Source organism: Haemaphysalis longicornis, unplaced genomic scaffold (assembly GCF_048455015.1).
Source record: "Haemaphysalis longicornis isolate Haplotype H1 unplaced genomic scaffold, Haemaphysalis longicornis Haplotype H1 scaffold_1, whole genome shotgun sequence".
Lineage (NCBI taxonomy): Eukaryota > Metazoa > Arthropoda > Arachnida > Ixodida > Ixodidae > Haemaphysalis > Haemaphysalis longicornis.
Genome location: NW_027526203.1, coordinates 357,241,079 through 357,267,600, shown reverse-complemented (window position 1 = coordinate 357,267,600; position 26,522 = coordinate 357,241,079). Strand labels below are relative to the sequence as shown.

The window sequence follows — 26,522 nt, the reverse complement described above, 5'->3', positions numbered from 1 at the left end:
TCCTAGATTCATTTGCTGTTGTGCAAACAGCCAGCTCCAGCAATTTCGCTCAAAAGGCAGACTGATTAGGAGCATAGTAAAACCGCTGCAGAAAGGTGCTATACTGATAGCATGCGGAGTCTGCAAAAAATATGCTACAGAACTCTCAAATACTGCTGCATCATTCATTGTCAGAAGTGATTGCCCATGGAGCAATGATGGCTGATAGCTTCCAATATCTAGGAAACTGGTAGAACAATCTTATGAACATTAAACTGCCTGTAGCAGCTGTTCACTGCAATAATTAGGTGTTAAAAAATACTTCTCATAACACTGAAGGACTCCAGAGTAACCTGATCTGAAAAACTTGGATGAGCTGGAAAGCTGCACCCACCTAATGTGGCGTGTACCTAGCAGGTAATGTGGTTTTAGAGATGCGATCAAGTACGGTAGGATAGACTTGGACACAAACTCATCGGGTTTTTAACAGATAAAAAAGTTAAAAACGGTGGTTGTCATGGTATTGCAACCACTTGAGTAACTGCAGGGATGTAGCCTAGCACTTTTTTGTTTAATGCAATAATATGCCCTGTGGTGTAAATGCACAGCACTTGAATGGGTCAATATAGTACTAGTTGCTGCATTACAACAAAGAAACTCGCAATTCTGCAAGACGTGAGAGAAAGAAGAAAAAAATTCACAAGACTGTGTGCAGTTTGACAAACTGTGTGCCTAGGATATTGGAATATTGTGGTTTGCAGAGCATAAAAGTTGAACTTTGCATGTTTTGTTTCTGGTGATTTTTGTGTGGGGTTGACTCGGGCAATGCTTGCTGTGCAGAACGTTGGCCACAAGATGACCTGTCTCGAATTCATTGAGAATCTGGCGGAGTTGAACGAGGGCGAGAACTTCCCAAAGGAAGTGCTCAAGGCGCTCTATCTGTCCATCAAGGCCGCACCGCTCGAGTGGGCCGTGTACGGTGACCCTTTACTGTATTTCTCTTGGCACTCGGGAAACATGAGCAAGCCAGTAGCTGACAAATACTAGTTGTTGGGCAGTTACAATCCTAGTATGACAGAGAACAGTGTGCAAAACACAGTCAACTCTTTCACAGATGTTGTCCAACAACTAGAAGTAATTAAGAATACATGTTGCAAACTGGATGCATGCTGTGCATCGAATTACAACTGTTCTTCCTACCTTCAGGGTTAACCGTCAGCACTTAACTAATTGAAACACTGTAAAACCTTTTAAAGGTACATTTATAGTGTAGTAACAGGCTGGTCTACATTCGTATGCTATGATGTTGAGGGTACAGATATGCCACTCTTGGCTACCGCAGTTGTTCAAGAACACAAAAAATAACAAAAGCATGAAAATGAGGATCACAGCCTTACACATTTTTTTTGCTTATGATGTCACAAACTGGGTAAAACTAAAGGGGTTCAGTCACTGTTTCTAAAAATTTTTATAAAAAGAACAGCAATATGACCACCTGCCAGCGTGAGTTAACATTTCTCATTATTTTTTTAAAATGTTATTAGAAATACAGCCAGTAATGTACCATACAAGCTGCCTTTACTTCAGCCACTCACCATTGCATCAGTTTGCAGTTTGATTGGAAAGTTATGGATTGAGTTCCGAAACATACGATCCAGCTATTCATGCCATGCTGTGCATTTTGTGGCCAGGTTTTTCTGAGCAGAAAAAAAAACTCAGTGCAAATTGAAACAAAGACGCAGTGAAAGCACACTGCACACCTGTTCGTACAGAAATTGCAGCATTCCCTAGCATGCCTTGGAGGAGTGAACCCTGCCGTGACCTGGCTTCGTTAGAAAAGTGATAGAGCAGTGATGTTGGAATGGTCATGTACATTTTTGTATTTAACGTGTCTTGCACACCTTATCTTTGAACTTTGTCCCAACAGAGTGTTGTAGGTGATGTTATAAAGAAAAACATCAATAAAGGAGCAAAGTGCCTTATTAATGGCTGCATAATTAGCTTTACTGTAACTCCTTATAGTTCTGAAGCACTTGCGTATTAACAAACATAAGTTGAGCAAAGAAATGGAGCACATCGGGGTCGTTTAAATCTGGTGAGTGCAATACAGAGGTGACCATGTCGGCACATAACATAAGGAGCAGATCTAAAACAGATGGCATAGTATGAGTTGCACATGTAGGTCACAAAATCACTTGCGACAAGTTGAGGTTAGCGCATAGTGTGATAAAACGATTCCATTTCGCAGAAGATAGACCAAAAATGGGGCACATATCGGACCATAGCTTGTCGGAGAAATCTGAATCACCCAGCAGAAAAATTGGTGCGCCTGCGTAGTGCAGGGTGATGTTTTCGAAGTTATTGAGCATGCAAGCACAAAATGTTGGTATCGTTTGACTTGACACTGAGCGGTAGCACACCTCTAGAATTAATTTTCTAAATTTGCCACAAGCGACACATGTACTCCCCGAGTTTGAACAAACAGATTTTGAAAAACTTGGTTGTAGGATTCATTGATAGCTAGTAAAGCACTGTTGCAAATTATGTTTGCAGTAGATGGTGTACTTAGTGTCGCAATTTAACAACTCAGAAATGCATTCGTTGCATGTTAGCTATGTTTCGGTAGTGCAATTATGGTGACATCGCACTCATTAATTTAAGTATATAAGATAATCTTTTTTGAGAAACAAGCTATTAATATTAGTAAATTTAATGGAAAATTCAGAGGTTTTTATAGAAAAGGCATCATTCTTCATGCTTCCCCGTTGGTTGTCTGTGGGAAGTGTTCGGCCAGATTGGAAAGTATGTGAGAGCACGCAGCTTACATGCTCCATTGTCGTAGAGGGGCCAACTACATATTCTGGGTCCTCATCTATATTTAAGCCGTAGTATTTGCCATATGAACTGTCACACACCTTTGTCTGCACTGCCTTATATATCACTCCCCTCAAATGCACAGTCTGGTGGCAACACCAGTGGCTTACTATTTTCACAATAACTGTGAGCCAGGTCAAAAATGGGCTTAATTAATTTTCTCTTCGGCTCCCTGAAGAATGGTGCAGTTTTGGTGTGCGGGTGCATTTTCACTAAGCAGAGGTTGTATTTCATACACTTTCTTTTTGGGCCAGAAAAAATGGCCATGCAGTCGGCAGCATTTTCTGAAGCAGCAGAATCCTGTGTTTTAGAAGTTTATCTACAGCTTTCTTTTACCAGTATTAGCCATAAAATTGCTGTTAAAGAGATAGAGAAAATTAGTATCTAATTAGATGCCAAATAAGAAATACTGGTGCTCAGGGGCAGCATGGCCTAAGCGCTTGAATTTGGGCTCCCATCACACTACTCTTGAAAACCTTTGTTCATTTTAGGTGGAACCCCATATATGACCTAGAGTTCATTCAGTACTCTATGTTAGCACCAATTTTTTAAATGTTTTGCACAACCTCTTGGTGCTGTTGCACCTCTTAGAGTGTGCTGATGATCCTTTAAAAGGGGCCATGAAGACAGAATACAACCCTTTTTATCTGGAAGAACTAGTCCTTGATACTTGTTAAACTCTATTTTGGCCTCGAAAAACGTTGTTTTCAATTTAAAAAAAAAGGTAAAAACACCAAAATAGCGAAACACTTTCAAATCTTGCACTACAAAAAATGTCAGCACTGACATAATAAGGGAAATACTAAAAATACAGTTATCATTGTGTTACCATCGCATTAAATTCAAGTGGTACAATTAAAGAAAACTAGATGCACCACTACAATCATGCGATCATGTTTTTTGGCGGTGGCTTTGGACAGCGGCCGGCAATTGCACAAACAAGTTCCTGTGACATCATAAAGGCTGGGTGGAAAAGTGGCTGGTGAAGTGCCACTACTTCACTACTTTCTAACTTATTCATAAGGAGTTTGCATTCAAATTTGCATCATTTTTATAGGGACAAAGCAGTCTTTTGAAGGAGCCAGACCTGTAGTTTGTCCTCGTGCCCTTCGAAAACTGTGTGGGGACTCCAGTTTTTGTGACCCAGTGGTATAGGGCTATACAAAAAGCTGTGCGGGTGAATTTCTTGTTTGGCATTGTCTGTGCTTATTGTGGCTGTAGTGATCTGAATGTTTTTATATAAAATTTGGACTTGCCTGAATGTGGCATTTTTCAGCTGCGACATTGCATGTGCCTCACAGTACGCGTGTTCTTTCCAGTGATGACTCCGAACAGGAAGCACCTGCGCAAGATAATCATGCAAACGCATCCGAAGCCAGGCCAGTGGGATTCATAGGACACAACCCCTTCCTTGAAGTATGCACACTTATTTCGGACATTTGTGTACTGACTAATTTATTAGTTTTACCTTTCTGTATTGTAGCATACTTCAGCAAGTAAGAAGAGAGAAAGCACTGCCTACTTGCAGAATTAAAATGCATGCTTTTACACAGAAGCTGCAACTTCATAACAGATGTGGTTTGCTATCTACTGACACAAGTTAAACTGAAGCTTTTATGTAACACTTTGGGCCGTGAATATTGTTGGCGTTTACCTCCAGGCCACTAAGGAGTTTGAACCTAAAGTATAAATACGGCTTTCTTTCCTCTAGTCAGGGCTTTTAAGTGGGCCTACACGGGCTAGTGTCTATGATAAATTTTGCTTGCCTTCTTTTTCTTTGCAGGTCCCGAACCCAAATTGTGCCACTGAATACAAGAAGGGCTATGTTATGCGCAAGTGCTGTCTAGACCCAGGTGGCAAAAGAAGTGAGTTGCGCTTTTTTCAGCATCAGCAAGCCTTTGCTTTATCACCACTTGCACACCAGAGAGCAGAATCAAAGGGCAGTGCCACGGTGTTTTGCCATGCTGGAAATCACCCCAAAAATGTTAATTTGCTAAAGTATGCCCACATCAGTTTTCAAATGACTGAGTTCATTATGAATGAATGAATAAATTTATTGTTACTAATAATAGAAAGTATGTAAATCCCACCAGCCGGCGCAGTTAGTCTCACCTAAGGGTGGACACTGGAACACCTGCTAGTGTGGGAGTGTGGGGGATGGGGAAAACACAGGCAGGAAAGGGAGGAGGAGTGAGAGGGAACACATATAACATATATACATATAGTATACGGGACAATACACTAAAAAGAGGGAAAAAAGAGAAAGAAAAATGTCCACAGTTAAGTCCACTCACTATCAGCTGCAATTTTAAATGTTCTTCAATCGTAACTGGGCCTTCCTTCTCTCTTATTAAGAAGTCCCTGTAAGTCAGTTTCGCAACAATGCTCCAGATTGGCCAATCAATGCCATGGGCTTCTGACAGAATTCTGTTAATGATGATTTGATTCAGAAAGGCTGTCTGGGACGTCATGCACAATGCAAAATGTAGGGCCTGCCTCATGCAGTCGAAATTTACGGGCCGTCTCATGTGCTAGGCCGCATGAGCTGCTGAATTCACACCACTCCATCGCATTGATTGGCCATTCTGGAGTGTTGCGGCGATAAGGGGACTTCTTAGAGTGACCCGCCGCGGTGGCTCAGTAGCTAAGGCGTTGCGCTGCTGAGCACGAGGTCGCGGGTTCGATTCCTGGCCGCGGCGGCCGCTTTTCTGATGGAGGCGAAAAGCAAAAACGCCCGTGTGTACGAGATTTCGGCGCACGTTAAAGATCCCCAGGTGGTCAAAATTAATCCGGAGCCCTCCACTACGGCGCGCCTCATCGCCTGTGTTGCGTCGGCGCGTTAAACCCTACAATCAATCAATCGACTTCTTAGAGTGTTGAGTAGTTTAATGATAAAGTGCCATTCATTAATTTGTCGACAACATTCTATTAATGAAGGCTATGGGCCACTCATGTAGATTGCAAAGGTCAATGCATTTTGTAACAGTAATGTTTATGTGCAGCTCCTCTTGGAAAACGTGGATGGAAAATGTTTTGTGCGACACTACGGGACCTTGTGCTCTATTTACATAAGGTAAGTAGCTTTTTTAAGGCTATTTATTTTTGTGATGCAGCAATGAATCTTAGCCAGTGAAGTGAGTTTGGGTCTCTTTTTTTTTGCATTTTTTTTTTGTCAAATTAAGGAAGGACAATTTATTTCGCAGCACGAGTAGTTCTTTTCAAAAGCACAGGCTGTATTTGATAAGTGAAAAGCGTAAACATTGCAGCATAAAAATTGGTCTGCTTCAAAATTGTAAACATTTTGGCTATGACAGCTGAAAATTTCACGACATGAGGTAGATGTCGTTCTAGTGACAGAAGTATCTGTACTTGTAGCAGAGCTAAGAAGGCAAAAGGCCATGATGGCACTGCTTCTTCCTCTGCCGTCAACTGCCACTAGGTACATCTGTTTCCCACTCTTCGAAGCTTATTCTCTTTGTAAGTTGTAAAGCTTTGTAATGTGTAATTTGTAAAGCTTTGTAAGCTTTGTAAAGCTTATTGTAAGCTTTGTAAGCTTTGTAAAGCTCTTTGTAAAGCTGTAATTTGAACAAACGCACTGTGGTGGTGGCCGAGTGTCAAGCAGCTTCTAATGCCAGTGACTAGTTCGGTCTCCAATGTGTGGACATTGTAGATGACTGAACACCCTTGAAGATGAAAAACATGGCACCGGGATCTCTGTGAGCAAAACTGACCAACACTGACATAACAAGACCAAATCTAATAGAAGTGACATCCTATTAGTACTTGTCTGACTGAGCATTTATTATTGTTCCACTCTTTTGGAGCCACCTAGCTGTCTCTGTTTAGTTAGGTTCAAGACATCAGTGTCGTGTTCCTCATGGAGCCAGTAGCTTGGAAGAAAGACAAGGCAACGAAAAGGCTCTTTTTTTTTTTTTTTTTTATCAAGATGACTTCGGGCCTATGCTGCTGCAAAGCAATGCAGAACCACATCCTCGTGCCACCCAAGCTAGAGGATTCTGTGATGCTGTAGACACTGCTGTTGGGCCTCAGGACTCCAGAATCTTGCTGGCTCAAGCAGCCCTGCCATTCCGAATTTACACTGTCGGGCAGTGGGTGAAACGGCACCTGCAAGAGAAGACATTGTCTGGCAGATGAACATATCACCGTTGGCCAAGGCACCTTTGTGGTGGCTTGAGAGCTGCCCCTGGCAAGTGCTCTACTGGTTCTTTTGCCCCATGTTGGGTCAGTGTCAGCAGCTTATGTCAACCCTGAGCTGGTAGAAAAGTCACTGTTCTACACCTGGCACCATTCACAACTCCATGGGATTAACTCGTACACATCACCCCTGCACATGGCTTTAGCTGGTTGTTTAAAGCAAGCTGCTTCCAGTAAATGACTCCAGCACAAGTGACGTCGGACTTCCTCCACCCACTGGCACACCTGAAAGTGAGGTGTTGCTTCTACCAAGTGCAGTGTACAGCTTATGTCAACCAGGGCAGCGTATACTTCGACTCTATGCCTTACAGCTACGAAGGGGGCAAGCTCATTGGTTTTTCCGAGCTGTTGCACCTTAATTGCCAATGCATTGTTCCCTACCTGAACTCTCCTCATGAGTGTGGCAAGCAAGCTGGCTTGTTGCAGCCCCTCTGCTCCATGCCATAGCAACCAGCCGCTCGGGCAGGAGATGCAGCTAGTTTCACTATTGGAGTTTTCTTGTATGGTTTCAGCACAATTCACAATTCACTCCACTGACAGCTTGTGTTCTACCTACTGAGATACCGTTACTGCATCTTCACATCCCACGCACCACAGCTGCTTGACCATTCACTGGATCATGACCAGCAATGGAAGTCCACATTTAACTAAAGACCAGCACTAAGCAGTCCAACTATATGGGGCAACGTTTGTCAGCATGGAATGAAATTAAGAGGACCTGCTGTCACTTGCACTCAAGCCTTGTTATAACGTAACGGGATATGGCCAAATAATAGATATAACGAAGTAAATGAAGTTCCCCTTGAAATACCCTTAAAGAGCCATGCATTTGAAACCTCATTGCAACAAATAAAATTGACCTGTCAATGAACGTAGCAAACTACTTTAGTCTCTCCCCCCCCCCCTGCCCGAAACACCCTACCACGGTGCATGAAGTATTCTACGAAGTTTAACGCTCGTTCGGCACGACTGTTTTAAAACTCCCGCGTCAATCTCGCGGCCATGCGCAGCCACGCCCAAGCGGCCGCGCAAGCTATCTGTCTTGCTCAGCCAGAGGGAGCAGAGTGAACGAGTGGGTGGGACATATGACAACAGTGAGATGCGGCGCAAGGTGGTTTCCCACAACGCCGATGCCGACGCGGTCACTACGGAGGAGCCGACCAACGATGCTATTGTTGCAGATGTCACTGCACAAACCAACGCAGCAACGACGAAGACGCCGTGGTCTCCCATGCACACATGTTTGACGTGCCAACATCCTTGCAGGCACTCGTGCGGTTGACCTTCTACGTAATTTCTTCAGCACCCACAGTGAGGGCGAAAACGACATCAACGTGGTGGCCACCACTGAAAAGGATGTCTTTCACTTGCAATCTACAAAACAAAGGAGCATCACGGAGATTTTTCCAGCTATGTCTAGTGTGTGCATTGACCAAGAAAATTTGTCTTCTATTTAGTTCCCATCACATGCGTGGTCTTGGGCCGTGAGGCCGTTTTCTTCTTTGCATGCTTATGTGTAACTGTGCACCCAACTCGCCATATATTGCCATAAACTGTTATAATTGATGTAATGAAATAATAGTGATTACGAAATAATTACGGCTCCCTTTCAACTTCGTTATAACGAGGTTTGAGTGTGTTCTCATCGATTGACATGCCAGGTTTTCTGGCCTGACGGAGTCGAGAAATATGGCTGTGAAAGCTGTGCGTTCAGCGCTTGACATCCTCTCTGAAAGACCACAGCTGCTCCATGTCAACTGCTGTTAAGCACATTGTGAAGTGTGAAGTTGAAAATGCACACGAATTATTGTCAATGCAAACACCTTCTACATGTGTAGCAGAGCCACCGTAAGAGAGACTCAAACAACGCAATCGTCGCTCGTCTCTTTGAGGGAAATGGCAAACGGTCTGGTAGTACAAGCTTCAACCACGAGGGAATTTTAAGTTGTGTGCCCACATTTGTCTCCGATATTTATGTGTAACAAGAAGTTCAATGAAGATATCCTTTGGCTGAGGGCTAATCTAGATTTGCTCACTAGTGCAGTGCTTCTCAAATGGGGCTCCGCGAGGGCATTTCAGGGGTTCACGAAGCCCTACCCAAATTTCTTACACCCCCCATTCATTTCTCCTTTTTGGTAGACCTTGCTGAAAATGCAAAAGAGGTGGTTTCGCTACATGACTTGTACATTTTTCTCCGCGTAGCTCATGTTCTAACATTGGCTTTTTGCACTACACACCAGCTATGCAGCAAAGCCAGATACACAAGAGGATGGGCAACTCAGCTGCAAAAGTAAATTGTTGGAAATTTGACAGGCATAAGCATAATAGTCATAAATAAAAGGCGGGCATTGAATAAGTATGTTGGCGACTTTAGCTGCAAGCGCAAATTATTTGACATTGTGACACGATCAACACAGTTCATCGTGGGGTCCCCCATCGCTCTTGCAAGCCCGCAAGGGGTCCCCGGTACACTCATTGTTGAGAACTACTGCACTAGTGAAACAACATTTGTGGTCATCCTAGCCACGCTAGATGTGATATCGATGGCAGGACACACAAGACACATCCTGTTATGAATGCGGGACCAATGTCTGCCTAATGAGTTCATCAGTAAGCATGCGAAGTTTCCGAGGCTGTAGCTAGCCCATTATCACACCCATTTTTGTGAGGCTTGCTGCAACCATGTGAGCCTCAGTTTCTTACAAATGAGGCACAGATGTACCTCAGAACGAATGAACCCCTTATTCTTCCGGCCGTTGAATCTACATAGTTTGGCTGTGCGAAAAATATTGCTTTAAAAAAATCGTTTGCAACTTTTCTTTCATTTTATAAACTGAACAGCATTTACAGAGACTATGTAAAAATTGGAGCTATATAGATGAGCTGCAGCTTTTGATTTCAAATACTGGAAAATGACCTTGAATGTGCATTGTTCAAGGGATCGGTTCAACCAACCACCTTGCATTGTATGAATTGTAGGACGCATGAGTTTTTACATCGTGTTTCTTTTCTCTCCTGTTTTCCTTGTTTTAGGACGAGCAAGGGTTTAGGAAAAACCAATTGTATGAAAGCTTGCACAACTCAATACGAATCCACCACTCCTTGGCAGCAAAGGCAACTGACTACACCAAGAAACAGCATGTGTTTAGGCTTCAAACTGCAGACCAAGCAGAGTACCTCTTTCAAACTGGGTATGCATACTCTCGTGTCTTATACCTACATGTGGACACCAAGCATGTGCCCACACTTGAAATTTTTTTCCGTTTTTAATTTGAAGTACCGCACGAAGTTGTCCTTGAAGAATCATTGCAGTTGCATAGGTGCACATTAACGATGGCGCTGTGGGCTGTATCATCTTAAAGGGGATCAGAAATCTGTTTTGTTTTGTTTTTTTGTTGTTGTTGTTGTTCGCACTTTGTATCGCCACTGACACTTGTCCAAGGTAATTGTATTTATCTGTCACTTTCAGTATTTTGCTTCATAAATTGAAGATTACCCTCACCGCTTGTCAATTTAACATCTCTTTAGATTTCTTTTTAACTCTTTCGCTACCGCCGGAAAATTGACTAATTTTAGGGGTCCAAGAAAACATTTTTTTTCCTGCTAAAAAATTGGTTAAGCAGTAATTGCAGGAGCACAAAATGCAGATTATTTAACGGCATTTCCAATAACACCAGTTTTTTAAAGGTTTTTATATATCATAGTTCTAAAAAAAATATCAAAACCAAAATTTTTGTCAAGTTGTCGAAAAAAATGATAAAAAAGGAGTTGTGTATATCAAACCACCGGTAGTAGAAAAAAATTAGAATATACATTTTGTAGGAAAACATTTCAAAAACACGCCCTAGAAAAAATGTCGACTTGCGTGGAACAGTTTGTCAGATATAAAAAAAAAATGTTAGCATGCACAGTGCTCGTGTCATGCGGTGAAGCCCAACCTCCAATTCAAAATGTGCAATTTCGGGTGGTTTCCTGGAATAAATCTGGCGGTTTGTCATTATCAGAGGCACCAATTTGCCCCCACATAACGTAAAAACATTTTGTCAATGGCTGACTTTGCATTTACAGTGAGCACAATATTTGGGACAAGCACGCGATGCGGAAAAAAACATGCATGAAGTTGAAAACGGAACACCGTGGCTGACGCTTGTTGTCGTTCACGGTCGGTTATCTCTCAAAACATAAAGCTGAGCTTTATTATCATCTTCTTACTCGCAATTGTAGCCTTGCTCGCAAAAATGAGGTACGATGAGCTAGAATCGTGCTCTGCGATCTTTGGCCGAGTAGCAGTTGCGCGCTGAAAAAGATCAGCACAACGAGCCTCCTCTATTGCAGCGCCACCTAACATTTTTCAAATGAAACAGTACAAGAACTTATCAGAGACTCCGTCCGAATAGACAGTTCAACTAAGCAGCAACGTTAGACACCCGGATATACCCTCGCATGGAAACGAAACCGGAAGGCGAACAGCTGGCAGTGAAAGGCCGGTTTGAAGCGCTGTCCTCAGCGGAACAGATATCTGGCGACTGGGTGTGACCTTTTGACTTGCATCTGAAGTTCTTATCGCAGAAATCGGGTTAGGGTGGAAGGAAATCAGGAGCGCCGTGCTTTGTTCGAGGATCAGTCGCGGACGCTTCAGGCGCCATGGCAGGTAGCCTTGAAGTTGGGTAACTGCGTAGTAGCGCTAAATATGAATTTCGCGATGCAGAAACGAAACCGAAACTGTTGTAAACTGTTTGCGAATGGCTCCCAAAAGTATCGATCAAATTGATCGATTTTGATAGGCGCGGTTGCGAAAGAGTTAAGCTTTCAACTCCGCTTACCCTGTTCATGTTGTGAACCATTCTTCAAACGTTTTGTCTGAACCCACAGAACAACATGATTTCGTCCACAAATCTCGAGTGCTAAAATATGATTAAAATCTCAAGTGACTCAGATATTCCCCATCAATTACAACCCGAACGTCTCCTAGTTGACCCTCCTGAATGCGGTCTCTGAAGAGGTAGTAAATGATTTCTGAGAAATGGTGTCTCAGCTCCTCTCTCAGCCACTCTTGCATTGCTCCTCCACGGTTGTGTTTTTGTGTGCCAGGGGGAGAGAAGGATGACCGTTTCTGAATCACCTGCATCAGCTGACATTGCTGGCTTTGCTATAAAGTTGGCTTTGCTGCAAGGTGTACTGTGCGCCTGGTGCTTTAAATGAAAATACATGATCGGGAACACCATTGCAGCTGCGCTAGTCTCTGAAATGTCTGGATTGCATGCCCACTTAGCAACATACATATGCACTACCTCTAAATGACGACAGATTTTAATTTTGGAGTTTGAACCTTTGTCCTAAGTGGAATTCGAAATTTTGTCCTTTTTGAAATTTTAGCATTACGATCATCTTCAAACTAATAATTCTATGCCTGCTACTGTTCGTGCAATAATTACCTCAGGTTACCTGTTTCTAGGGGTCCTGAGAAGCCCAGCGTATATTTTAAAAATACACCAAATGTCATCCAGCTTTTATGTTAGCATAAAGATGAATTTTTCCACCCTCCTGGGCACTTGTTGATTACAAAAACTGCTTCTTTTTTTTTTTAAATTAACAAGCAAAGCAAATAGTTGTCTTATTTCTATTTTTTTATGTAGAGTATGCCACTCATATCGCAATTGTGGCAGCATCTTCTTTTTTTTTTTTCTGCAAGCACTGGTAGCCACTGCGGGTTTGGTGTCTTATGATGGCTGCCATTTGAACTTTGATGGGGCAAGGAAGCTAAGATGAAGCACTGTTGTATCTCAAAGGTTTTCAAGCAAAACAGACGTACAACATTGCCAGGACATGTGGAACACAGTGCTTGGTTTTCAGATGTCATCTCGTGATGCACAGAGCAGTGCGCAAATATGCTAATGCTGGGCATAATTTAGGCACAACCGAAATGTCTTCATGTGAACGTTTATTGCACGCTGCTTCTCCTACCGTTCCGGCAACCCTGTGGTGTTCCCCTCTGCCAGGGATGCCAAAGAGCTGCAGAGCTGGGTGGACACGCTCAACTTTGTGACGGCCAGCCTGTCGGCGCCTCCGCTGGCTGGTGCGGTAGGAAGTCAGAAGAGGTTCCAGAGGCCTCTGCTCCCTGTCAGCCACACCAAGCTCAATCTGGTGCGTGCTCCTCCCTTCCCCCGTTTTCCCGTGTTCCTCCTTGCACACACTCCTGTTCACACTCACCGAGGCAAACCTGGTGGAGGAAAAAGTGGAACTGTTGTCAGTGCTTTACTATTGGGGTGGGATAAATATTCGGTTGTGGTACTGGGCCCAGGGGCAAAAACTGTTATGGCAGAATGGTAAAGGGACCTAAAAAACTTTTCTAAGTTGGCAATTAAATGCATTTAATTGATAAAGTGGCTGGTAAAAAGTACTTAAGCCATGTACGAGCCCTGTCCATTGTTTGTACAATTTGTAAAAAAGATTTACGGATAACCTGTCTCAGCTGATGAAGCTGTCACTGCTGAACATTTAATGCCACCCCTTCCATGCTATGCAGGATTAAAGGCATTTCATTGGCTCTTTGTGAGGCTGTCACATGCAAAACAATCGCACCCTTCTTGTTAAGAGAGAGTGTCAGTTTTGTGGTGTATAAGACACAAGATGTTGCCTTCCTGCCAGAGTTAGAGGAATCCAAAACCTCGATCTGGCGAGCAAGATACAGTGTATGCTTAGCTTAACTGCTTTTGTTGGGGCTAAACCTGTCGTATACTTAACTTTGTATTGTCTAGGGCATTTATAAATAGTGTTGAACCAAAACAGTACCACTTTGAGTTCAACCAGCTTCCTTTCATTCTGGTTGAGCTACAGTGTAACTAAATGAAATAGCATAATGGTTCACAAGCATCGACCCAGTTCAGTAATGATAAATTGATAACTGAAGACAAATGAAAAATTAGAGAACATAGGCTAGGACATCTAAAAGCAAAAGTGTTTGCTCTGTGCTTGTACTCACTTGGAGCACTTGTCAACATATAGGGAAATGTTTTCGGGTAATGCCTCTACATGTGGCGGTGCGCCACACATTGCACCTTGGTGTGCTGGTGACTGCTGCACTGCTAGGTGAGGCATCAGCACAGTTGCGACGCCCAGCTGGAGAAGCGCAGCGGGCCTGGCAGTAATGCTACAGTAAAACCTCATTAATTTGGATCTCAAGGGAGGGAAAAAAATGTCCGAATTATCCCATTGTCAAATTATTGAATGAATAATAAAAATGCACATTTTCAATTCTTTCATTTTATACCTTTACTTTGAGATGAAGTCCGTGATGCTTGTTTGTTTTTTTACGGACAGCTGAGCAGAAAGGACTAGTTTGCGGGCATGCGACAATCCCTCTAGCGCAAGCGTATTGCCTAGGACATCGTAGCAAAACTCCTCTAGAACGACAAGAGCGTCTGTGGCTTGTTTTGCGGTACGACGCTCTGGGCAAAGCATATTGCACGGGTCTTCTCCGTTGGACGCCTCATCTGCCACACCAAGGGCAGCGCTGATGACCTCATCATCCGTCAACTGGCCAGTGACAGCGCACCTTTGACAGTGCACCGTTGCATCAGCTTCGACAGTGCACCATTGCTGTCGGCGAATTGCGAATGATGGCGATGGGTGGCCCTTTGCGACGGCAAAACCGGTCGCTGTCACCCTAAAACTGCGTGGAGGTGGTAGACACGGTAACGATGCGTGCCCTGAAAACTCGTTTCAGTTGCGCCATCCTTGACATGCCTACAGTCTGAATTAACCGCTGCGCATGCAATTTTGCGTCACATCAGCAAATTGTTTGATTGTAGGGTTTAACGTGCCGACGCAACACAGGCGATGAGGCATGCCGTAGTGGAGGGCTCCGGATTAATTTTGACCACCTGGGGATCTTTAACGTGCGCCGAAATCTCATACACATGGGCGTACACATGGGCGTTTTTGCTTTTCGCCTCCATCAGAAAAGTGGCCGCCGTGGCAGGGAATTGAACCCGCGTCCTCATGCTCAGCAGCACAACGCCTTAGCCACTGAGCCACCACGGCGGGTGAATTGGCGTAGGACTATGTACACTATTGAAGGGAGGGTGTGGGAATGACGAATTATCTGAATTTTTGGACTAACGGGGGCTGAATTAATGAGATTCTACTGTATTAGCAAGTTTCTGCTGGCCTTAGAGAAAATTAAAAAGAAGTGCTTTGTGCTTATGTCCTCCTTTTTGTGTTTGTGCCCCTTTCCAGAGAGAACAATTAACTGACCATGAAAACCGCATTGTTTGGCTCGAGAAAGAGCTTGAGGAACATGTTGCCAATGCCCCAGAGAAAGGTGCCAAGTCTAGGACTGTTGCTGAATTTGTTGAAAAAGAGGCTTTTTTGCAGAGCGAGGTAAGTGTGGAATTGTGCACTTAGTGCTTTTGCCTTATTTCGTTTTCTGCATTTTGCTGCATTCTGAATTCGATTGATTGATTGTGGGGTTTAATGCGCCCACGCAGCGCAGGCGATGACGCGCACCGTAGTGGAGGGCTCCGGATTAATTTTGACCATCTGGGGATCTTTAACGTGCGGCGAAATCTCGTACAGTACACACGGGAGTTTTCTTTTCGCCTCCATCAGAAAAACGGCCGCCGCGGCCGGGAATCGAACCCGAAGCATTCTGCATTCGCTTTTTCTCAGTGTCATGACATAGTGGTTCTAGTAGCATGCCACTAGCTAAACATTTTTGACTAGTTTAGTTAAATATGTTTGCAACTTGGAATTACAGCGATGACTAGTTTAGTTATTGTTGTAATTGCAATTTAATGGTGCAGTTTATGGTGTGCCTTGGCAGAGTTTACTCTCTGTGTCATTTAAAATTATTATGGCAAATGGTCATTAGCACACCCAGGATTTTTCCCTCGAAGGTGTAAGGGGGGCATTTTCGTGTTGTTTTTTCAAGAAGCAATGAATGAGTTCACTCTTTGACAAGCTTAATTGCAGCATAATAAAACCTCCTACGGTTTGTGGCACAGTTGCTTTGCTGCATGTCCGACTCGGCAAAAATATGGGGTACAATGACAGAAGTGTATTTGATATACTGCTGGTTTAAAAGTAAGGGTTGTGACATCTAGCAGTACATGACAGGGAACAGTCACAACTATTAGTGAATTTTAGTAGTTAATGGTTGGGGAAAAGTAATCTGACCGCTGGAAAAGTCACTAGATAAGTGTGATTACTCTAAACTTTGAATACTTCACAAACAGTGTTTGCTGTTCAGTTTGATTCTGAGCGCAGTTTTATCATTCGAAGTGTTTGGAGGTTTTGAATGTTCGATATTTACGTATAATAGAGCAATAAAAGTTGGCCCTGCTTCACTGTCATGTTTCACCGCACGACAGACCCTCTTGGCTTGGCTTTTTTGCACTACGCCAAAGCTATGCAGAAAAGTTGAACGTGATCAAGCCTTGCACAAAACCAGTGTACACAGGTTCTTCCGGTGTATGCCAGCTGAAGTGAAATGGTGCTTGTGTAAAATTTATTAGCCGTAAATAAAATTTCTGTCAGTATTGGGGCACAAGTTGGAAATCGAGAATTATTACTTGTTGGCAAAGCTTGGAGTAAAGTCATACAAGCCACTAGCAAGCCTAGCAAGGGCCTCATTTCAAAGATTCAAGAGACAGCAACCAGCCAGGTATACTTCCTGTATTCACAGAATGTTGAAGAATTCACATTTATTCCTGGTAATGTATGTAAAATTTTTGTTCCACTGCTTTGCGATCTGGTCTTAATGCTTTATCGTTCGGTTTTTGTACTATTTTTTTTATCAAGTGCTAGTGCTGACTACCGAAGTTATTTTTCCGTGTTTTAGGAGCTCTGCACACACTGAAGCAAAGATAGCCATATTTGAATTGGTCCCAACAGTTTTTCCGCAGTTAAATGGCAAAAAGTACCGGCTTAACGCAGGAGCTGCTTCTGGCGTCTCATTTATTCAGTAGCTATGTTGTAGATGACAGATTTTCTGTCCTTTTGAGGCCAAACTACACAAGTACTGCTGTCGTTTGAGGGTGAATGGCTAAGTCAGATCGCAATAAGACTAGCTTCCAGTAAAGCGTGGTATAGTTGAATGTGTAGCGAAACACTCCTTCAGACCTGCTTCAGGCTGTTAACTCTTTCGCTACCGCGCCTATCAAAATCGATCAATTTGATCGATACTTTTGGGAGCGTCTTTTCATAGCGTTCCAGGCGTTGCTCGAACAAGTAAAGCTGTTCGGAGTTAGATCAGAAAATGGCCTTTCAAAATCAGTTTTATTTTTATTTTTGCAACGGAAACGTGATTTTTGACACGCTTTTGAATCACCTGGGTGTGGAAAAGGGGCGTGGTCATCGCGCGTCACGGCTACCAACGAAGAATGCGTGCAACTCGTAATTACTCTGCACCAGCGCTTGTTTTTTGCTATCAGGGCATGAATGGGGAACTAGCAAACGATTTTCAATCGTCAGGTTCGCGCTCTGACAGTAATAATCCCAGAAATCGGCTAAAAATGTCAAGCAGTGCCTGGTTGCAAAGCTACTTTATGATTTTAGGCAGTTTTATTGCCTTTGCGCAAGTTGTTCTAAGTACTGTGGTAGGTCTACTTACCCCAGGACCATTCGCAAACAGTTTACAACAATTTCGGTTTCGTTTCTGCATCGCGAAATTCATATTTACCGCTACTACGCAGTTACCCAACTTCAAGGCTACCTGCCATGGCGCCTGAAGCGTCCGCGACTGATCCTCGAACAAAGCACGGCGCTCCTGATTTCCCCCCACCCTAACCCGATTTCTGCGATAAGAACTTCAAATGCAAGTCAAAAGGTCACACCCAGTCGCCAGATATCTGTTCCGCCGAGGACAGCGCTTCAAACTGGCCTTACACTGCCAGCTGTTCGCCTTCCAGTTTCGTTTCCATGCGAGGGTGTATCCGGGTGTCTAATGTTGCTGCTTAGTTGAACTGTCTATTCGGACGGAGTCTCTGATAAGTTTTTGTACTGTTTCATTTGAAAAATGTTAGGTGGCGCTGCAATAGAGGAGGCTCGTTGTGCTGATATTTTTCAGCGCGCAACTGCTACTCGGCCAAAGATCGCAGGGCACGATTCTAGCTCATCGTACCTCATTTTTGCGAGCAAGGCTACAATTCCGAGTAAGAAGATGATAATAAAGCTCAGCTTTATGTTTTGAGAGATAACTGACCGTTAACGACAACAAGCATCAGCCGCGGCGTTCCGTTTTCAACTTTATGCATGTTTTTTTCCGCATCGCGTGCTTGTCCCAAATATTGTGCTTGCTGTAAATGCAAAGTCAGCCATTTACAAGATGTTTTTACGTTATGTGGGGGCAAATTGGTGCCTCTGATAGCGTCAAACCGCCAGATTTATTCCAGGGAACCACCCGAAATTGCACATTTTGAATTAGAGGTTGGGCTTCACCGCATGACACGAGCACCGTGCATGCTAACATTTTTTTTTAATATCTGAAAAACTGTTCCGCGCAAGTCGACATTTTTTTAGGGTGTGTTTTTGGAATGTTTCCCTACAAAATGTATATTCTAATTTTTTTCTACTACCGGTGGTTTGATATACACAACTCCTTTTTTATCATTTTTTTCGACAACTTGACAAAAATTTTGATTTTGATATTTTTTTTCACAACTATGATATATGAAAACCTTTAAAAAACTGGTGTTATTGGAAAGGCCGTTAAATAATCTGCATTTTGTGCTCCTGCAATTAGTGCCTAACCAATTTTTTAGCAGGAAAAAAAAATGTTTTCTTGGACTCCTAAAAATTGGTCAATTTTTTGCGGTAGCGAAAGAGTTAACACGGAGCTTTTACCACTGGAAAGACGTTTCTGAAGGTGCTGGTATCTTGTTTGCAGCTTAAGCGGTACCGCACCTACGCCTACCTGCTGCGGTCCAAGATGGCTCAGTACCCCGAGCTTGTGCCAGCGCTTGTCGAAACCAGCATCGGCGAAGTGGACGAACCAGAGCCAAACCATGGCTGCGCCAACAGCCCACCGCCGTCCTCTCCGTCTCGGACTAAGCACCCGGTGGCTGGCCACAAGGCTCAGCCAAGCTCACCAGCACTTGGCTCACCCGTGTTTACTTCTACAGCCGTGGCTGTCTCCCCGCGAAGTTCACCCGCCACTGCGCGGAACAAGCGATTAGCACAGGACCGCTACAGCTACAGAACGGCAGTGCAGAAGGGCAGTGACCTGAGCACATAAGGCGCAGCTGGGAGGGCAGTGTTCAGTCGAGACGATGCAAGAAGGGCTCCGACCGTCTTGCAGCCATTCAACGCTTAGCAGCCCAACACATTTATTCCGTTCTTGGGGAGGCTAAAATCATCAGCTAGGTCTTGGGTGGAGAGCAACGCAGACAAGAAGTCAGTGTTGAAAGCCGGGTAATGATGCAGGCTGAGGTTTTGCCCACAAATCGCAAAGCAAAATAAGTAGTGCGTTTGAGAAATCACTCTGTACATTCTAATTCTATATAATGGGCAGGAAAAGCACTTTGACGAGCGCTTAATGATCAGGTTTACTTCCAGCTTTGTAGTTTTTTTTTTGTTATTTATGTAGGACCATTGCGTTGTCCTAAAAGTTTTTATTTTGTGGCATATATGGCCTTCATCACGTGTGAGTGAATCTTGTTTTGAAGTATTCATTTATTTAGAATTATTGTTTTTGAGAAAGAAACTCTGGGCACTTACTGGTGTTAATAGATGTACATAGTATTTTATACATAGGACGCGTTTATAGTGAGTTATATTTAAAGTGAAATCATGCCAAACTGACAGTAACTCCCTTTAGTGAAACAGTTTTCTCCACCTTGTATAACCTGCCCAAGAGGCGACAGGTACAACAAGGGGCTGTCCAGGGAGAAGTGAGCTGGAAAGAGCAACAGAGAATTAAGTGGTCATAAACTTGTTCAGAACATTCTTTTTATGTGGCATGTACAATGTTTCCTTGTAAAAATGTTTTTATTTTTTGTGTCTTTTTCTGTTCTTTGCAAAGTGCATGCACATGGCAGTCCCATTCCAGAAGGTAGGTTAAATACATTTGAAAAAAGCCAGCAGCTGACTAGGCAATTGGGACCAACTACATGAACCTGCTATTGGAGCCATGAGGCAATGTTAAAAGCCTCTCAAAGTGCAGCGCACGAGCCTGCATACTCAAATTCGCTGCAAAACGCAGCACTTATGAGTAGGAAGCCTTAGATGTGCACCACATAACCCCATGGGTTTTGTGAAAACTGAATGCATGAAAAGATTTCAAGGTATATGTTTTGTGCTCGAAGACCAGGCATAAATATGTAGACCACAATCTACCAGCTTCTTGTCACTTGCCTTTTTTCCTTTTGCATCCGTTAAATTGCAGATTGTGTGAGAAAGATGTTACCACCACATGTATACTTAAGTTGTTGCCAGTTCTCAGTTTAACGTATCCAGGAACTGCAGAAAACAATATCATTGCCATGCCTTCTATACTTGTGTTGCACTTGCGGCATTGCCAAGTCAGTATGAAGTTCTGTTCTTGAACGTGTGGACTCTTGAAGAGAGTGTGCCTTGAGCATCATATACTCCTCAGGATGAGGAAATTCAGTTAGTGAGCTTTGAGCTCCAATGATGTTTACTCCTGTGTCACCTTATCTTCTCGTACCCTTATGCGCTCAGTGAAACACTGAAGCGGATCATGTCTAGTTTGAATGCGTCTGCCATTGTTGTTTCATTTGACTCTTGCAGAGATTCTCGCATTCCTTACAGATTTAATCGGAAGTTCTGTGTACTTTTTTCCGCCTTTTGCCTGAAATGACTCAACTTTAGTTGAAGCTGTCAGTGTTGAACTGTTTACACATCTATAAAAATGCATGCTGTGTCTTTTTTAATGTTGCAGTGTGTGCATTCAGGCTTTGCTGTGTTTTGAGTGCATTCATAGCAAGAAGCATGGAGTTGGCCGGATTTGTTGGCAGCTGCATTTGTCTGCTTTGGTTCCCTGCACCTTGTAGGCGCCAGCCGATGCAGCAAAAATGCAGTCTGTGCGAATTCTGAGCAATGCATGCAGCTGCATGATGTTTCACATCCACTGCTGTAGCTTGTCTAGAATCAGCGTAATCTTGTTTTCCTGACCGATATTGATAACTTTGCCTCATTTGCCATGTAACCCCTAGCGCAAGACAAAGCCTTAATATTGTTTCAACTGCTTGGGCACGGCTGCTTCTGGCAGCTGGCAAAAGTTGCACGGGACACTAGGCAGGTGATGGCACCAGCAGGTGCCTGTCACCTGTGATGTCACCTTTCTTTGGCCCCGTGCCCTTTGTGCCAGTCCTGCTGCGCCAGCACGCCCAAGTCTCATTATAGTCAGCTGCTTTTGCTTCCCTGCTTCCTCGTGTTGTGTTTTATGTTGCCGTGTATGCCATTTAGCTGTGCCATATGTGAGCAGAGGGGGAGCACAGGCAATAATTAGCTTGGCGACAGGCCAGGGATGCCTGCACGGCCAAAAGAACGACATTCCGATTGTGCTCCTCAACCTTCAACATTTCAAAGCGCTCCACATCTGTTGTGAAGTGGCTGAAGAAGCCAGGAACCGATTGCAATCAATGTGAGACACAAGGTTTCCCAACTAGTCATCAGTGCCCCGCAATTCGCACATCGAATACTTGGAAAGCATCACTGTTTTCATTTAGAGCATTCTGGCAGTTTATTGTGTGTTCTGTGTGACTGGTTGTACAGCTTCAGAAGACTGCTCTCAGTGCTGCTTGAAATGCATGTTGAATGAGGCAGAGGAAGAAAAGTGACCAGTTCACAAAATGTGTCGCGCTATGAACACAAAGTGGTAGCAATATGTACCATGTACAGGTCATGTGGAATGCCCGGACTGAGAAACATGAAAAATTTAGTTTCCAAGAGCACACTATGTAAAGCTTGGGTGCACAAAATGGCTGCACTCGGCAAATAAGTGCTACGTACATGCTACTGTTACATATTTATTGCTACATCGTGTCAGTGTTCTGAGCAACACACTCAATTGTGGGATGTCAAGGCGATACTCATTTTAATGTTGTGGCCCAAAACTCTGCAGTCTTCTGCACTGCAACAGTTGCGCTAAGGTGTCTTCTCAATAAATTTAATCTTTTACAAAAGGTTGATTTATGAATAACTATGTTGCAAATTTTATACCCCACTCCTAGTAAACAGCATGCAGGTAAAAGCAGCTCGAATCGCACGACTGCCCCGCTTTACCACGAACTCAATCCTCCTTTTTGGACAAAAGCGTACGCTAATGCCAAAAGTGTCAGTGTTGTCATCGTTTTCATCAATGCTGGAGATTGTACGAGAAGCTAAATGCAAACGAGCATAAATGTTGCTGTTGTCTTCTGTCATGCATGGTCAGCAGCATTGCATAACCCCTGCTTCATTCTGCTTACACCTTCTGTAGGAAACCCATCATTTTTCTAGCATCATTCTTGTACATGGATTGTTTCAGACGCAAGCCACGAGTAGTGTCAAGTGCCAGTGCAAAAAATGTTAGCACCTATGCTTCCTTTTATGTGCTAGCAGTTACAAAGGGGTGACCTCAGATTCGAACCTGTGGATTCTGTTGCACATTCAGGAAATTGTGGATATGCTCCATGTACCTTGTAAGCTGCCCGTTTTCATTTCAACTCATTTGGGTAGTGGGACGAAGTGAGTCGAACATAGCCAGTGTGTGCTGTGTCAAAAATTGGACAGGAGGAAACACAAGCGAAAAGCATGGCAGGATACATGGCAACGGGCCACGGGGTTCACGAGGAGTGTGATCAACAACGCGCCATCTGAGAAGACTGTCAGTGAAGGGGGCATCGAGGGCGGCGTGGGGGTCCCCAACTGTGAAGCCATAAGGAGGCATGTTCGTGAGATTCAAGCGGAAGCCTGCATTCTTTAAGATTTGCAATGCAAAGTCGTGGAGGGGTCCAGCAAGATCGTGCCAGTTGCATCATGAGGCCTAACGCGTCAAAAAAATGTTGAAGCTTTTATGTAATCTATTTGCGTGGCCAGTGTCAAGTACAATGCCGTTGCCAGTGGCGTGGGCACATGTGGCCGTATCAACTGTATTACCATTGTGCACAACAAGTATACGGGACTGCCCAGTGCTTTCTCCTACATGCAGTTTGCAGAGAACAACTCTGTTAAGCCAGCGAAGCAATTTTTTTCAAGGTCTGCAAATCAGAGATGGCCAAGGGGCCAGCGTGCCGGGAGCGTGGCGCTGCTGACGACCCAGCAGTGGCTGCGATTGCTTTCTGAAGCACGCACACCAGCTTTGCTGGGATTGCCGATAAAAATTACAACTTGCGCTCGTCCTTAGTCATTTTTATTAGGGAGGGCTGAGTATCTGGTCTCGAATAGTTGAAGCACACTGTTTTGTACGCGTAATAGTTGCCAGGGTGTGACTGAAAAAAATGTCCCAAGAGTTTAGCAAAAGAAAATGAAATCAGTTGTTTTGGATGGAGCCTGACCTGGAGTGTCACTTTTGCAATGTCATTAAACACTCTCTTCAGGGAGTTTTTAGGTGTGCATGGGGAAATTTGATGCCGACTTGTATCAAACAGCAAAGCATTGGGATAGAATGAGCTCGACTATCGCACACAAAAAGACATGATTTCCCGCAAAGCTTTGTTTGTTCAGTATACATACTTTGCAGTGGAGTCGTGCTTCGACTTGCACCTTAACTGGTTTTGTACATGGATATAAGAAACAGGGCACTAAATTGTTTAATTTTTACAATTGCCAGATCATTGCTTTGTGAATTCAGCAGAAGGGGAGGATTCGCTTGGTGCCATATTGGAAGAGTGGCTGTTTTGTGCATATCTTGAAACGTGCGAGTGCTTGTCTCTTGCATCCCATGATTGGACAGAGCCAAGAAACACCTCGTACAGTGCAGGGCAAGGCGACCCTGGCATAAAATTGTGAAACTCCTCTACACACATTTCACTTCACAAACGGGTGCAGTAAGATACCCTCAATATGTTCTGCAGACAGAAAGAGAAAAAAGCGGAAAGATATCATTTGAACATTGGTTGTAAGAAATACTTAAGAGGTGGGAACATATTGGGGTAATTACACCAAGAACTGCAGTCGGTGCGGGGTGCAAGTTGTTACGTTTCTTAGTTGGAAGCTGCACCTGGCTAGCAACATACTGGCAATCCTGGTGTCATTGTAGCATGGGTTAATATGGTCGAAAAATGGCCAAGTGCAGTGTGGTGTGTGCAGCACAGTTCACGTTCACGTAGCCTTCTCGAAGGTGATTTTGGGGACTGAACCCAAAATGAACATGCTATGCGAGGATTCCTGTATTGCCCATGCTTGTACGTTATGCATGCGGTAGCCCCAATTTATTCTGCGCTCATGTGGAGTACTTACTACACAATATAAAGCCTGCTAGTGCGGAGCTTCTGGTAGGGAACTGTTTGCACACCATACACATGCTTGACAGCCAAAGTTGAGAGCTGATTGTGATAGCTTTGTATACCGCCACGGACAGGGTTGTTAGCAGCCGCTGCCAAGCCATAGGATAGCATTTTCAAGTTTGTACTAGACCCATGGCCCACGAAGGCATGGAACCAGTTAGGGGTGCTACCAAGGACCAGCCTGTGTGCACCCCCATGTGCCAGTACATCAGTCTGCAGTCCTCGAGTTGTGCGCAAAGTGTTCAGCACACTTCCTCATAGGCTGTTTATATTTTGAGTGGCACACATTATCTGCAAGATTTAATTTCAACAAAGTTCACTTAAATGGCATGCCTTTTTCGTCAGGGCATTGCGTTTTCTGGTAAGTTTAGCTCAATACCAGGCATGAGAGCCACTTCAGTTCGTGTGCAGAAAAAAAAATTGGGCTGTAAACTTTCCTTTTAATGAAATCATCGGCACAGGAAAAGTGGTATTCTTACAGGAGCGGTGATAACTTAAATGCATACACACTGGATTGGGATGGTGGAAATACCAAATAAATCATTTTTGTTAAAGCAGTGTTTAATGTACATATATGACCAAGAAATCAGCGAGGCACTTTCATGGGTGAGTGCAATCAACTGTTTCATACTGTTTTGCGGCATTTTGTCACATAACAGCAAGCGACTCCTCCCTCCGTCAGGGTATAAAAAGGGGGGCATGCAATTGCCATTGCCAAACAGTACAGGGCAAGTCTCGCTACAAGAACTCCTGAGAAACATTATCAAACGATCCACTGGTTTAGGTGCATTGGCATTCCGTTGCAGCACTCGGCAATGAGCATGAAAAACCGGATGACTATACTTCATGCACTGATTGTAACATGGGCAATAGTGATACGATGCTGCCAGATGTATGCCGTGTTGTAAGGGGCAAGTTCTTTGTGGGCGTGAGCAAGCTCTACTGGGTTGTACCTTTCATCGGCGCTTGCACTTCCGGTGATGCCTAGCGTCACCGCACTAATGCTTTCTGTTCTTTATCATGTTTTGCAGTTCATTGTGTCATTTGTATGCGTCAACAGTAGGACGTCCAAGGTGGTGTCTTTTCCTTCTGGTTTCCCTGCCCTGACGGTGTAAGGTGTAGGAATTAAAGAATACAAGGATGGAGATCTCAGGAAAGTAATGTAGAAATGTACATTTGTGGGGTGACTTGCCTCAAGCAACGATCACAGGATTGTGTATAAAACAACGACAATGAGAAGTTAGGTGGGCCGGGAGCGAGCTGGGCACTTTTCCGAACTGTTCAGTGTGGCGTCCACTGGTCTCAAACATAGACAAATTGGTGTTGCAAGACTTTTTCAAGAACTACCACCATTGTGTAAAATCATACCATAAGTGGCCAATTCCCAAGACGTTGACACCATCCTGACAAGGCGCTAGCAGTGCATGTACGTTGGCGCTGTAATCGTTTCTTGCCGCTGTCCCATCTTTACATTGTGTCTTGACTTCCCAACCCTACAAGTGCTTAGCGCGTGCCTTAGAATGGGTAGCGTTTGAAATATTTCTGTACTTTCGCGTCCACTGTGCGCGCACTGCTTGCTGTCTTATTGCTGTTTGTGCTGCAGAGGCTGCACTCCTTTTTTTCCCCATTTCTTTTCCCCCTAATGTGCAAGTTACCTCCCATGGGATGCGATCGCTATAATCTTTGTTGAACGAAACCATCGTGTGAAAAAGAAAACTGGCTTGGAATCATGGAATCATGCTGGATAAATAAACCGTTGTCTATAATTAACCTGTCATTTGATGGCTGTTTTTTCATAATTATTTAAATGGGTCCAAATCATAAAGCGATAAAAACCTGTCAGGAGTTGGGGGGTATTGTTAAAAAGCTAGTTCAGTTGCAGCATATTGCTAGAGGAAGGTGGATATTGAAAACTTTGAATGCTTCGTGAATAGTACTTGGTGCTTGGTTCACAGCCCACTTCAATCATTCAAAATACTAGATTTTTTTTTTTCAAATATTTCA

General features: G+C 43.8%; 1 protein-coding gene across 2 annotated transcripts in view; it reads left to right on the top strand.

The window, feature by feature from the left end:
- Efa6 (Exchange factor for Arf 6) overlaps positions 1 to 26,288 on the top strand; it is a gene marked incomplete in the record, with an annotated part of 221,222 nt that extends 194,934 nt beyond the window's left edge. For both annotated transcript variants that reach the window (XM_077686123.1, XM_077686124.1), the window contains 8 exon segments: positions 820 to 953; positions 4,173 to 4,269; positions 4,637 to 4,718; positions 5,856 to 5,926; positions 10,102 to 10,259; positions 13,068 to 13,212; positions 15,307 to 15,450; positions 18,956 to 26,288. In XM_077686123.1, coding sequence (XP_077542249.1) covers positions 820 to 953; positions 4,173 to 4,269; positions 4,637 to 4,718; positions 5,856 to 5,926; positions 10,102 to 10,259; positions 13,068 to 13,212; positions 15,307 to 15,450; positions 18,956 to 19,303 — 1,179 coding nt within the window.
- Positions 26,289 to 26,522: the final 234 nt, after the last annotated feature.